This window comes from Rhinatrema bivittatum, chromosome 19 (assembly GCF_901001135.1).
Source record: "Rhinatrema bivittatum chromosome 19, aRhiBiv1.1, whole genome shotgun sequence".
Lineage (NCBI taxonomy): Eukaryota > Metazoa > Chordata > Amphibia > Gymnophiona > Rhinatrematidae > Rhinatrema > Rhinatrema bivittatum.
The window spans coordinates 31398756-31412540 of record NC_042633.1 but is presented as its reverse complement, the minus strand read 5'-3'; the positions used below and the strand labels follow the sequence as shown (position 1 = coordinate 31412540).

Sequence of the window (13785 nt, the reverse complement as noted above, 5' to 3'; positions counted from 1 at the left end):
TACCTCTACTAGGTAAGGTCACTGGGACTGGAGGACCACACACTGGTATTGCCCTACCAATGATTAATGTGTGACACATTTGCCTACACTAAGATGCAGTGTGCATGCAGCATGTATATTCAGAAGGGCAGTGGTTCTTAACCCACTCAGGTTTTGAGGATATCCACAATGAATAGGGAGAAAGATTTGCAAGCAGTACCTCCACTTTATGCAAATCTGACATTTCTATTTAGTGAGGAAATGCTGAAAACGTGACGCCTTCTGTGTTCTGTTAGGACTTAGCAGAGGTTGATTGCCCTCAAGGACCAGACTTGCCCACCCTTGCTCCACCTCACATGGAACTAGTCCTGTAGGTGTGCTATTGCGTTGTGTTTGTCATGCTCCTGGAATAAGGCTAAAGGAGGAGTGAATCAGGGTGGGTGGCTGCCAGTGCACAGCGTGTGTATTAGTTAGAGAACCTGTGATTCGGGTAAACCCAATTCTCACTAGTCCCATAACATGCACGACGTATGGGAGCTGTCCCTCGAGATGACTGTTTAAATCCTACCCCTGCATGCTGGTGACTTTGGTGGGGTCTCCTATACATTGCTTTTTAGACTAAATTTTTTGGGGAAAGAACTCAGGTAGAGTGCTCTCTTATTAGGGTTGCGAATGGCTGGCAGATTTTTTTTAGGATTATAGCTTCCTGTCTGCTAGTGCCTCCTTGCCTCATTTCTCCCATGCCCATCCCTATACCTTTGCAATAAAAAAAAAAAAAAAAAGCTTTAGGGGGGCTAACACCCTCTCACTGTGTGTCTCCCAAGCATGACGCCCTCGTCACCTAGCAGCAGTTTGACCAGCGCACGGGAGGCTGCGGTGACGTCACAAAAAGATGTCTTCCCCACATAGCAGTAGGTTATTTCCGCGTCAGGTGGACGGAAAAGAATTTTTTTTTCCCCGCACCTTACAAAAGAAACTCCCGAGTCACGTGCATTGGATGGTTCTAACAATAGAGATGGCGGGGAGGGGACGTCGGCTTTCGGTGACGTCATGCAAAACAGGTCAATCTGCTCAGTAGCTCGCCAGGCGATTGGGCGAGGAGGTGGGGGTTCATGCTGGTTGTTCGCGAGGAAGTCACGTGCCAGAAAGTTAATCTGTTTAGACAGGAAATGACGCGAGCCTGCGAGTGATACGGTCAGCGTCGCCAAGCTCCACCCCTTCCTAGGCTTTCGGATGGGGGTGACGTCTCGAGAGAGAGAAACAGGAAGCGACGGTCGGAGAAAGGTAGGAAACAAACCGGAGAGAGACCGACCGACCGGAAACTCAGTGTAGAGAGAGATTTGAAGCGGGAGAAGGGAAAACGGAGACTAAGAAGAGGGGAAAGATATATCTGGAGTGGGAGCAGGGAGCGCGGAGATTGAGGGGATAGGGAAGAGAGAAAGAACTGGGGATGGGGAGATAGGGCGACACCCAAAAAAAGGGAGTGGAGGAGGAGCAGGATAGGGGAAAGAGCCGAGAGTAAATGGACGGAGGAGGGGGGAGAGAGAGAAGAGATTGGGGGCTTGGTGGGGTAGAAACCCAGGGTTGAAGTGAGGGTGGTGGATAGAGCTTTGGCACCCGCTAGAGTTTTATGGCTTCTTTTGAGTGGCTTATCGTGTGATGAGCTTCCTCTGGTGCGGGGGATCAAGTTTTATTGCCTCCTTGACTGTGTTGTACAGATCATTATCGTCTGTGGTGTCCCGGTTATCACTTTCTGGCATCTTATTTATTTAGTACTTTTTTTATACCGACATTCATGATACAGATCATATCATGATACAGATCATATCAATTTTATAAGAGATAGTAAATTATACAAGAGACTTCACAGTATAATGTATATAATGTAAATAATGTAATCCTTACAGTTCGGCTCTCTTATTCTTATCTCTCCTCCAAGTTTAAGACCCTTGTTGTAATGTAACTTTTGATCTCCTTGCACTTGTTTATGTTCCGTTCTCTGTTCTCACCCCTTGTTACATGTAAACCGGCATGATGTGGTTTCTAACCATGAATGCCGGTATAGAAAAGACGCAAATAAATAAATAAAAATAAATATCGGTTTACAAGGAACCGGGGGTTATAACATTAACCTTAACATAGAAGAAGAGGCAAAAAGTTACAATAAAACAAGGGTAATGGAACTCGGAAGGTGAAGAAGCCAGAAGTAGAAAGGTAACTCGGTAACTATAACAAATCAGTTATAGTGTCTGAGATGGCGTGCGCTGAACAGAAGGCCTTAGTAAATGGTCTGTGGCATAGCTGATGTAGGCCTGGGTTAGGGGAAGGCTTGTTGAAACAGCCAGGTCTTAAGTTTTTTCCTGAATGTCAACAAGCAGGGTTCCTGTCTGAGATCGGAGGGGGGGGGGATAGCATTCCAGATGGCTGGTCCTGCTGTCAAGAAGGCCCGTTCTCTAGTGGTTGACAGATGGGTGGATTTGGTAGAAGGGTTGTGCAGGGATCCTTTGTAGGCTTCCCTGATAGGTCTTGAAGAGGTGTGGAGTCTGAGTGGGAGTTGCAGGTCGATGGGGACCTGGTGGTGAATGGTTTTATGAATGATGGTAAGGGATTTGTGAAGGATTCTATTTATTTATTATTTATTACTTCTCACCACCCTGTACGGAACCTAGGTGTCTTTGTGGACACGCACCTGAACCTAAAAAAACATATTTCCTCTGTCATTAAAGGAGGTTTCTATAAACTTATGGTCATTAAAGAAGCTCAAGTCCCTTCTCCACACACAAGACCTCAAAGCAGTTATCCAAGCCACTTTAACCTCCAAGCTCGATTACTGCAACTCCTTGTACCTGGGCCTTCCTCTCTCTAACATCAAACCTCTCCAGATTTTACAAAATGCAATGGCAAGGATGATAAGCAATGCTCGTAAATCAGACCATATAACCCCCATCCTCAAGGACCTACACTGGCTCCACATCACATACTGCATTCTGTTCAAAACGCTAACTATCATTCACAAAGCCATCCACAACCATAACTCCTTGTGGCTCAGTGAACCCTTACAACTTACTCATTCTTCCCGCCCCTCCTGAGCGAACCGCAAATACACCTTACAAGTCCCTCCACTTAAAAAGGCTCGTCTGACAGCCACCAGGGACCGTGCCCTGTCGATTGCTGGCCCCATGCACTGGAACACTCTACCCCTTAACCTTCGTTTGGAGCCATGCCCTCTTAAGTTAAGAAAAATGCTAAAAACCTGGCTCTTTCACCAGGCTTTCCCTGATTAATTTTCCTCGTTTGACTACTATACACCTCCCCGGCACCTCTTACTCCTCCCGTCGCTCCTTGACACCTCTCAATTGCTCTCTGATGACTCCATGTAGCCACTTAACTACTGCTTGTATATTTGTAGATATGTTTTACTTTTTGCATACTGTATTCTCTTTAGTTTTCATTTTTCATTTTGCTAAATTTCGCCTCTGTGCGTCCTTTTGTATTTATCAGTTGCCCCGTTCCCCCTTTCCCTGTTTATTGTAATTTTCCACCATTTTTACGTTAAAATGTAAACCGATATGATGTGTATTTTAATGTCGGTATAGAAAAGGTGATAAATAAATATTTATCTTATTTATTTATTTACAAGTTTCTGTGTATTTACCATCATTCGGTGGATTCCATCATAACTGTTTACAACACTTGCATAAAACTTTTAATATATTTTCAATTCCTAAAATCATGCATAAAGTATCTTTTGGATACCCAAATGTCTAGCTCCACCTTCAGAGAGACTGGCTGTGTCGGGATCCTCCCCTTTAAAGTGCTGAAGGGATGTGGGATGTAGAACAGGCTACCCCTGAGTTCTGCCTTTGGGGAATGGGCACTTCTGCCCTTGTACTCTTTGACGCTTCCGTAGTAGAGGTCCCTGCGGTAATGGCTAAGGGGCTGGTGCAGTGTCACATGCGTAAAAACATGCTTCCAAACTGGGCGCCTGTTTTTTTTTTTCTTTCAATGCACGCACATCCACCTCTCCTGGGCGTGCGATGTGATATACTAATGTGCTGCTGCACTAAAAAGTATGTCCCTAGCCCTCAAAAGATTCAGACGACCAGGAGATATGGCTGTACGGGGTTAGGAAAACGATGCTCAATACGCTGCAGGTAATTCACTGGCACAATGTATATGCACGCAATATCCATGGCCTGGAGCACGTATATTGTACGCCCCCTCATTGAGAGTGGAACAACAGAAAAGCAGTATTTTTTTGTTTTTTAGTTGAACCCTTGACGCACGGCGAGATTTTACACCAGCTCTAGGGCCGGCGTTAAATTTGCCATGTTACAAAGTGTGCATTGGGAACATGGGGATTTTTTGCATTGGGGTAGTAGCTAATAGACTCATCTACATGGCTTTTACATGCGATGAGCGCTATTAGCGATGCAGAGATCCCCTTATTGCATTGGGTGATAGTCTAGTGCATTCGACTGTGTGTTAACCTGTGTGCTAGGCTGAGCACACTTTATTGCACTGGACATGCCTCAGGCAGCCAAAGAAATAGAGAAGATAACACACTACCTATTATTCCCAAAGTCTCTTATTTGTCCTGTTTGTCTGTCTTGAATAGTTTGTAAGCTCTTCAGAGATGGGACTGTCTAGGTTAATTTTACTTTCCTCTCTTAGTTGTCCTTGAATTCAACACCCTGTTTTTTGTAACTTTCTCATATATCGTTGGTTTTCCCTTGTTTTTTGCTGTAAACCGGTACGATAAGATATTTGTCTTGAGTATCGGTATATTAAAAGATTCTAAATAAAATGTGTGTATTTGCACAGCCCTGCATATATCTTGTAGCACTGTGGATGATATGTAGTACATTTCTTTCCCTGCCCCAATAAATTGGGGCAGGGAAAGAAATGTTACTAGTGCCCAATGGACAGTGTAATTCACTGTAATTTATTTATGCATTTATTTGGCTTTATTTACCTGCCTTCTTGAATAAGAAATTCACCCAAGATGGGGCACAATTCTGGTCTGAAGGAAAAGGTGACCAGAAAGGACTCAACTTGAAATGCATCAAATAATAGAACTAAAAATATCCCACATATTAACAGAGTTCACGTAGTCTCATGCAATGCTTCGCTAAGAACTGTGAGGGAGACCTTTGGCCAGTTGGTAGCCAGGTGTTAGCATGTCTGCCAACAGGTTAACCATGCTGTTATGTGTCCTCTCCACCCACTTCTTGGCTTTCATCATCTGTAGGTCTCCTGTTTCTTGTGTGTATGTGTGTGTATATCTATGTCTATATCCACAAGCAATAATTTACTGGAGCTTGCAGTTCAATATATCCTTTGAGATTTTGGCACTATATTGTGTGTATGCTAGGCTATCATTTGATAATATTTGAGATACTGTGTTCTTTGAATTGTTTGCAATCACTGCATGACAATGTGTTTGCTGTACCACCAGGGTACTGGCTTGAGTTGTTTTGAATATATGACCAGTAATGGAGGTTATGACTTTATTGTAAACAACGTTGATAGGGGCTTTGATCTCAAAGTAGCTTGTAAACATTTTGCATTAAATGCCACTTTTCCCTGCTGCTGTTTCTTTTAACATAAAAAGTTTCAGGTCTGCACGTTAAGACACCTTGTCCAAACTGGTTCTGAAGTGCAGTGGGGGAGGAGTCTTTCCCTCCACGTTCTGGCTGCTCCACTTTCCTCCCACCACCTGAGCAAGATAAGCGCTCTCCAGGCACTGCCCCACCTGCATCAAGGCCCTCCCCTCCAGAGTAGTGGGATAGGACAGGAGCTGTATGTTTTGCTCCGGCCACTGCATCTGTGTTCGCTCCTGTACTCTGAGCGGCAAGGGCTTGGCTTGGACGTGCTGGTGTCATGACTCTGGCATTGACTTGGACGTTGCACGGATGAACACAAGAATAGATTTGGGTATGGGTGTGGCATATCGTGCATTGTAATCTGAAAGGACTGCCGGTTTACATACTTTTCCACGTGTATACACTCTTTGAGGTCCCGAAATAAACGAAAAGAGCTTATTAGAATTTGTAGCTCACCCTACCTCGTGGTTTTCTGGTCGCTAGTCACCCTGACCCACCTTTACTTTTTCTGTTACAGAATTTGGGGGACAGGTGTTGGATCTCGTGGAAGTGAGCAGGTAAGCCTTGAATATAGACTTAGGCATTTGCACCTCTGGGGTCAGGTGTAGCGGTCATAATTCAGAGCTAGTAGACTGGGGAAATGTTTAAAGTGCTCCTATGTCATCTTGGGGGTGCTCGGGTTAAGCAAAGTTAGTTGTTCACTAGTTCATTTTGCGAGAAGACTGATTCCTCTCATGAGTACGTGCTGTAAATGCATACAGGGATGGCATATCGCAGAGCAGGCTGAATATGAATGGATTTGGGTCCCTATTTTTTGGTTTGAATATAAAGAAAAATTGGCCTTGTGTCTGTATTTGTCTGTGTCCGTCCCCCCCCAACCTGATAACTCTGAAACCATTCATCCAATTTCATTCATATTTGAGCCTCAGATACTAGAGTGCCTGGTAAATCCTAGCTCATACTTTTCATGGACCCTTACAATCCGTATAGGGAAACCAGCCAGTTTTGGTTCAGTTGAAATCTCAGGGACGTCAAAGTGCGTTATAATGTCACTGAGCCCTGTCAGGGGTCACCGGCAGACTCCGGTCTCTTGCCTAATTTCCTGTAAGGAAAACCTATCTCTTAATGTTCAGTGGTGCACGTATTACGTGGAAATTCACATAGCGAATGTGGAAATTTGTGTTGCAAAGAAGAAGAAAAAGCCCTGTGGTCACACATCTGCTTTGCTTTTTGTCCCAGCCTAGAAGACCAGGAGTCTGATTATTAAGGTTGAATTTAAGGACTCTGCCAAAACATAAAAAGCCTGCAAGTCCACTTGCCTGCCCCACTTTGAAAGGTACATCTGTTGGCCAAGGCTTTCGTTTCCTGCAAATTCAAGAAGTGAGGCTAGCAGGGGAAGAGATCAGGGGGGAAAATAAAAACTGTGGAAGTGCTGAGGTGGAGAGAATCCACGCCCTCGGCCTCTAACTCTGCTTTCCTCTCCCACGTTTAACCTGGGAGCTTTTCAGATAGCACCAGTCAGGATGGAGTTCCTGTTCGGGCGCCGGAAAACCCCCGAGGAGATGCTGAGACAGAACCAGCGGGCCTTAAATCGAGCCATGAGGGATCTGGACCGAGAGAGACAGAAACTGGAGCAGCAGGAGAAGAAAATCATTGCAGATATAAAGAAAATGGCCAAGCAGGGGCAGATGGTGAGAGCTGGGGAGAAGGAGGGTTAATAATGGGCAGAGGTGGGGAGCAAGGGAGGGAGAAGAGAAGGGGAAGTACGTGTTGGAGGTTAAGGGATAGGAGGAAGGAAAAAGGAATATGGGGACATGGGAGAGAAGGTGGGGTCGGGAGATGCTGAGATGAGATAATAAAGGAAAGCAAGGCAGGAAGAGGTGGGCTGAAAGGAGGTAGATGGTAAAAACTATAGAGAAGGGAGAAGCAGCGAAAGGTGACAGGTGGGGTCCATAGAGCCTGGGGGAAGAGAAAAAGGGAGGGTGCAGGATGGAAACAGAGAGGAAAATTGTGGCTGATGTCAAAGGGGATGAGAGATTTGTCTGTGCCCTCCAGTAGCTTGGGACAGGGTACAACACACAAAAAGAAAAAAAAAAACATTAAACCAAAATGAGACAATAGAGCAAGATAGAAATCTGCTGAACCATGTTCAAGATGCAAAACAGATTAGTTGTTGCAGAGTCTGCAGATAAGTGCAGGAAAAGGAAAAAAAAAAAAGTGTGGTGCAAAGGGTTCTTTCAGGAGTTCAAAATAAGAGGGCCTGCTGTGGAAAAAGCTCTCGCAGGCCTCCGACAAATCGAGGAGCTTCTGACTGGACGGGCGGAAGGTATGTGTGTGTGTCAGGGTAGGTTTTTAATGTAGCAGAAATCCGGGGAGAGCCAACGCAGTGACTGAAGAAAGGGGGTAGTCTGGCACCTGTCAACGCTCGGGCAACTGCCTTGGGAATCAGGTGCATGGTTCAGAAAAGTATTTAGCTGGGAGACCCCATCTAGATAGTTGTAGTCATGAAGTCCTGAGGCTGAGTGGTTGAAGAACGGGTCGGAAGTCATTTGGGTTGAGAAAGTGGTCTTCAGTGACGTAGCTCGGCATTGAAAGGGCAGGATCAAATATTTTACCGATCGTTACAAACTTTATTGGCAATCTGGATGAGGTGACCATCAAATGTAAACGCAGAGGGAGGGTTATCGGAAGGCAGACGAGAGAGGACAGTGATTTCGGTTTTGGTGATGTTGAGGCATAGGGTTGCAAATTGAGTGGTTAAGGGTCAGATGAAATTTTAAAGGGAAGAACAGTCGTCTGCTGTCCATGTATAATTTACAGTGGACCCCAGTGGGGGAGCAGGAGACAGCAGAGATGCATTAAAAAGGGCCACTGACAAGGCTTGAGCCTGTCTGATTAGGGTGCCGAGATGAGGTCTCGTCCTTGATTCTCACCCGCTGAAAGCATTGTGAAAGGTAGAATCAGAAGCAAGCTAAAGTAGACCCTGTTGTTCCTAAGGCTTTATGGTATCAAAAGCTGAGGGAAATATCTAGCAAAGAAGAGGGCGGAGGGGAATGGAAATATGACGGGCGAAGAGGTGGCAGCAGGGCGGGAGAAGGCAGGAGCAGACTTTCAGTGGGGGACCCTTGTTCGGGAGCAAGTGAAGCATCGCCACTCTGCTTCCTTTCCCCAGGATGCCGTGAAGATTATGGCCAAGGACCTGGTGCGCACCCGGCGCTACGTGAAGAAGTTTATCATGATGAGAGCAAACATTCAGGCCGTTTCGCTCAAGATCCAGACGCTGAAGTCCAACAACTCAATGGCCCAGGCTATGAAGGGAGTCACCAAGGCCATGGCGACCATGAATAGACAAGTATGGCGGGGGCAGGTTTTATCTTATGTTCTACCTAGCTGTCCACCCAACTCCCCTTCTGCAAAACTGAGCTTTCTGCTGCCCATATAGCCACCTGTCCGCTCTTCCCGTCTTCATGTTCTCTTGCTACCCATCTAATCTCCTTCCCTACCTATTGCCTCTCTTTCTGGCTTTCCATTCACCCACAGGAAATCAGTGGAGTCAAACTGTACTACAATGTGTGACAGGCATTTGGAAGGAATGGCTGTTTTGAAGTTGGCCAGATATTTATTTTGTGAACAGTGTAACGCTGAACTACACATTCTTCCTATAACTTCCATCCATCTGTTTTCCCTTCCTCCAAATCGGCTGCCAGACATTACTGTCCATCCACCCATATAATTGTCCTTCCTACCCATTCTCCAGTCAAATACTCTTCAGCCAGCGTTCCAACTGCCCATCCATTTGTCCACCCAAGCTCCCCGGACTCCTAGCTCCTGTGTTATCCTTTTCCAAACCCCACCACTCTTCCCATCTCTATCACTGTGTTGTAGGGATTTGACTTGCCTATGGTGTCTGAGTATAGGGTTAAGGCTACGGGATGGCGGTATCTGCTCTGCTTCTCTTCCAGCTGAAGCTGCCCCAGATCCAGAAGATTATGATGGAGTTTGAGAAACAGTCCGAGATCATGGACATGAAGGAGGAGATGATGAACGATGCCATTGATGACGCCATGGGGGATGAGGATGACGAGGAGGAGAGGTGTGTGTTTGCTCTGAGAAGGAAGGGCAGAGGTAGCAGTGGACGTGTAAGGGCAGGGGGAGCCATCCCTTTGGGTGATGTTAGGACTGTAGAATGGCTTCTGCTCTTACTTAGTCCTCTTCCAGAACTGAATGTTCCTCCTCCTAATTACTATGCAACTCTTTGGATTGAGGGACGTCTTTTGGTTGGCTGGTGATCTAGACTCCCGTTAGCCGTTGTCTAGCAGGGCACGGGGCTTTGGCAGGTGCTGCGGCAGCCGTCGTTGGTCTCATCCCTTTCCCCCTTCCCCGTCTCTCTGCAGCGACGCTGTTGTTTCTCAGGTGCTGGACGAGCTGGGCCTCACGGTGTCCGACGAATTGTCCAGTAAGTATGCACACTCGGCAGCAGGTTGGGTATGCTTGTCCCCACCCCCGTTCAGCCTGTAGGTGGGTCCTGGTACAGAGCCAGGGAAAAGGAAGGCAAGTCCAAAACTGCAGAAGTCTAGCTGCAAGCACCCAGATACGGACTGAGCCCGGCAGCGATAGGGCCACGGCTGCATTTCATGTTCCTACCTCTCGGCTCGGTACCGGGGGGGGGGGGGGGGGGGAGCGGAGCGCCGTCTCTTGCAGGTGCTGTTCCTGTGGAGGGCTTAGAGTTTGTGAACGGATCCCGAGCTGCCAACAGGAGGAGCACTGGAAACTGGGTAACAGCGAAATCTCCCGGGGTGGGCAAACAATCAGATCTAAACCCAAGACTAGATTTTTTTATTTGTTTGTTGTTTTGTGAGGCATTGAATAAAAGTAAAGGATTTTTCAAGAGTTAAACGGACAGCCGAAGCAATTGGGTGGCGTAGCTGCCCAGCTTTTCGCTAGATGTTTGATGGCTGCGCTGCCCATATGTTACTGCAGTGGGGTATCCAAGCCAATATTCAGATAGGGTTTCAAGGCGAATCGCCCGAAATCTCTCTTCCCTACCAGCCTCATCCCCTGGATGGACACAGCTGCTTCCTTCTAACTTGGGAAAGGACTTTTTGCTAGGAAGGAGAAGTGGTAGTCTTGGAAGCTGCCCTGCACACTGGACGTTGGGCAGATATGTAAAAGCCTGTATGTACTAACATATCCCCCCACCATCTCTCTCTCTCCCCCCAGATCTCCCGTCCACCGGTGGGTCACTGAGCGTGGCATCGGGGAAGCAGGCGGAACAGGCGGCCGCCCTGGCCGATGCGGATGCCGACCTGGAAGCAAGGCTCAACAACCTCCGCAGGGACTAGAGGAACCCGTGTCTCGTGCCGCCGTCCCGATCCTCCGCCCTTGCCGTGGTTTCTAACTTTTTCCATTTGCAGAATAACGGGGGGGGGAGGGGGGAGAAGACCTGCCCGGATGCCTACCCTGCAATTAAAAGCTACAGATGAAGCTGCATGCCCGCTCTGACTGCCTGGCGGGGGGGGGCCCGTCGTCAGTCATTGCCTCGCCCCCACCCCCCTGTTCTTTTGCAGCTGTTCCCTTCCTGGGCATGTCTGGGGGATGAGTTCTCTCGCCTATGATTAGCCGAGTGAGGGGACTACTCCCCTTCGCATCCCGCACTCTTCCCTGTTGCAGGTTTTAGACGGCATAGGATGCGTTCTCCCCAGGCTGAGCCTTTTCTCCCTGACTGCCTCCAGTTTCAGGATATGTATTTTTTTTTTAGAACACAGTGTATGACACTATTACAGCACTACGGTTGTTGCCACATGAGAAATGTGGCAACAACACAAGGGTCTGAAGCGGCCCTGCTGCCTGCAAACTTAAACATGTGAAGACAGTATCCCTGAAATTGACCAGCTTGCCTCTTTCATAGCTGTGCTGCTGCTTCTTTAGGCCTTCATTTCTTTGTTTATAGTCCAAGGAGCACCCCCAGTCCATCTGTCTGTTTTCTGCCCTTCTGTGTGTCTTCCTGAGCAGGTGGACGCGGTCGAGGCCCCTGCGTTTCTCTCGACGGCCCATGGACTGCTCTTCGTTCGCCACCATTTGCTGCTGCTGAGCTCTGGTTAGCGCGGGTGCCCTTGGGTGTTAAGTTAATCCTTGGCAGGAAGGTCACTTCCCTGAGTGCCCCACCTTCCCTCCCTGCTGGTTTGACTGTTAAGAGCACATACGCTGCCTCTCCCCGTCATAGATGCAAAGATTTCTACCGCTGCCGCCGTCACCCCCAGGTGGCGGTGTGAAAAGCTTCAGGAGTCCTTATAGAAATATCTGAGGTTGCTGAAGACTGAGGAGGGTGACTGCTGGTATGGAGATGAAAAAACAAACTCCAAGGCCATAGAGGCAGCAGGGGTAAGACCAGGGCTGTGTTAGTTCAGGCCGGCTGGCAGCTTGTGGGTAGGGTCGTGCTGTCCTGTCACCCATGGGAGGGGGTTGTGTTAAACTGGTGACCCTGGATTTCAGGGGTCAGTGCCTTTTCTCCCTCTGTTATCCCTCTCCCCTCATCTTCCACTTCTCCATACCACAGTCTAGGCATCTTTTTTTTGGGGGGGGGGAGAGGGGGTCATTGAAGGCATGGCTTGGAGTTCTATCATATTACTCTTGGTTTGTAAATAAAATGACTGTTTTCCACCTTATTTTAGGAACTGATTATAGCAGATGTGCTTTAGTTACTAGTGGGAAAGCGATAGATGCATGGCGGGAAGGGGCCTGGTGATTGTGATTGAGGTTGTAGTGTATCAGAGGGGTCTGCTGGCTGTGTCTGGGATGAAGGAGGTTTTAATAATGCTCCGCAGCACTGGAGAGACCTGGAGGTGCTGAGGCTGCACAGGACACTGGGACCTGGTGGCTGTTTCGGGGGGGGGGGGAGAGTTATTCAGGCTGCACGGTTGTGAGGGGGGCCTGCTGGTTCTGGGTTTGAACGAGTGGGTAACTGAGGCAGTCCACTCCTGGCAGGAGCTGGTGACTTTGGTTTTTGGGCTGGTGGACGGGCGTTATGGAGGCTGCACACAATTAACGAAGTCTGCTGGTATTTTTAGGGGGAAGATAATAGATTCTGCACTGCACACACTTCCTGTGTGTCTTTCAGTAAAGCTTTATGTACAGTATATAAGATGATCCTGAGTGTTTGATATTTTATGAAGATTAAAAAGAAACTTTTGGAACTGTATCTGTAATTTATGTGTAATTTTTTTTTCTTCTGGTTTAATAAACCATGTAGATTTGTATTGGTCTCTTATCTCGTTTGTCTACACATTGGGTACTAGTGGAGTTAATAAGGTCGGGTGGTTGTGGAGGGGGGGGGGGGGGGCACAATGATGGGCAAGGTGAAGGATTTAATTTTTAAAATTTTTTAATTTAATTTTTATTACTGTTTGTATTATATGATGTGTGCCGCTCTGGCAGCAACGGGGAATTGCACTCAGACAGCGACCAACAAGTCGGTCTGGGAAACTGATAAGGATGGGGGTGACCTGTACAGCCCAGCAGATGATACCATAAGCTTGCTGGGCAGGCTGGATGAGCACTTGCGTCCTTTTCTGCTGACATTTCTCTGTTTCTATAAATAAATAAATGAAATGAAATTGCTGCCCTTGGGACTGGTGGTTATGAATCATGCGCCATCTTGCTCTCTGTCGTCAAGCAGCATTAAATCGTCCACAGCCAGTGGGTGATGTCATCCAACGGTGCCAACAGGGACCCAGCTGTCAGAGCTCAGAAATGTTTCAGAGCATGCGTGAACAGCTGTCAGTTCATCCCAGCTACCACATGGCTGGATGTCTCCTCTCTATTTTTTTTTTTTCCATTTTTCAAATAATTCCTTTTTTTTTTTTTTTTTTCAAGGACATTTAAGTCCTACCTTTAAAAACAAAATATCAAATTGGAAAAGTCAAAATCCAAGATGACCTTGTTCGTGGCCCTGAAGCCCCAGCACCCTGGTGGGCATTGCAGCCACTCCTCCAGGAGTGAGGCCTCTCTGGATTTCTGGTCCCATAAGAAGAATCTGAGATCAGGCTGGAAATCTGCTTCTCTCGCCGCCCCCCTCTCCCTTGTTGCCAACTCGTGCATCCCCCACAACCCGAAGGCTCAAGCTCGGCATGGAAGCCTGCGGTGCGGGACGAGGTGCCGACAGAAGCATCTACATGATGCGAAGGCTCCCTCCAGCGCAGGC

The 13785-nt window shown here is 47.5% G+C and overlaps 1 protein-coding gene across 3 annotated transcripts; it reads left to right on the top strand.

Moving 5' to 3' along the window:
• The first annotated feature begins 1072 nt into the window (after nucleotides 1-1072).
• CHMP2A (charged multivesicular body protein 2A) lies at nucleotides 1073-12841 on the top strand. 3 transcript variants are annotated; one of them, XM_029584677.1, is made up of 8 exons: nucleotides 1073-1263; nucleotides 6103-6142; nucleotides 6825-6921; nucleotides 7094-7276; nucleotides 8758-8937; nucleotides 9548-9678; nucleotides 9980-10041; nucleotides 10806-12841. In XM_029584677.1, the coding sequence occupies exons 4-8, from the start codon at nucleotides 7109-7111 to the stop codon at nucleotides 10925-10927; spliced, it is 663 nt and encodes a 220-aa protein (XP_029440537.1). In that variant the 5' UTR covers nucleotides 1073-1263; nucleotides 6103-6142; nucleotides 6825-6921; nucleotides 7094-7108; the 3' UTR covers nucleotides 10928-12841. The 3 variants fall into 3 exon arrangements, with proteins under 3 accessions (XP_029440537.1, XP_029440538.1, XP_029440536.1); XM_029584678.1 differs by lacking the exon at nucleotides 6825-6921 and having other exon boundaries at nucleotides 7086-7276; XM_029584676.1 differs by lacking the exon at nucleotides 6825-6921 and having other exon boundaries at nucleotides 1101-1263.
• The last annotated feature ends 944 nt before the right edge of the window (nucleotides 12842-13785 follow it).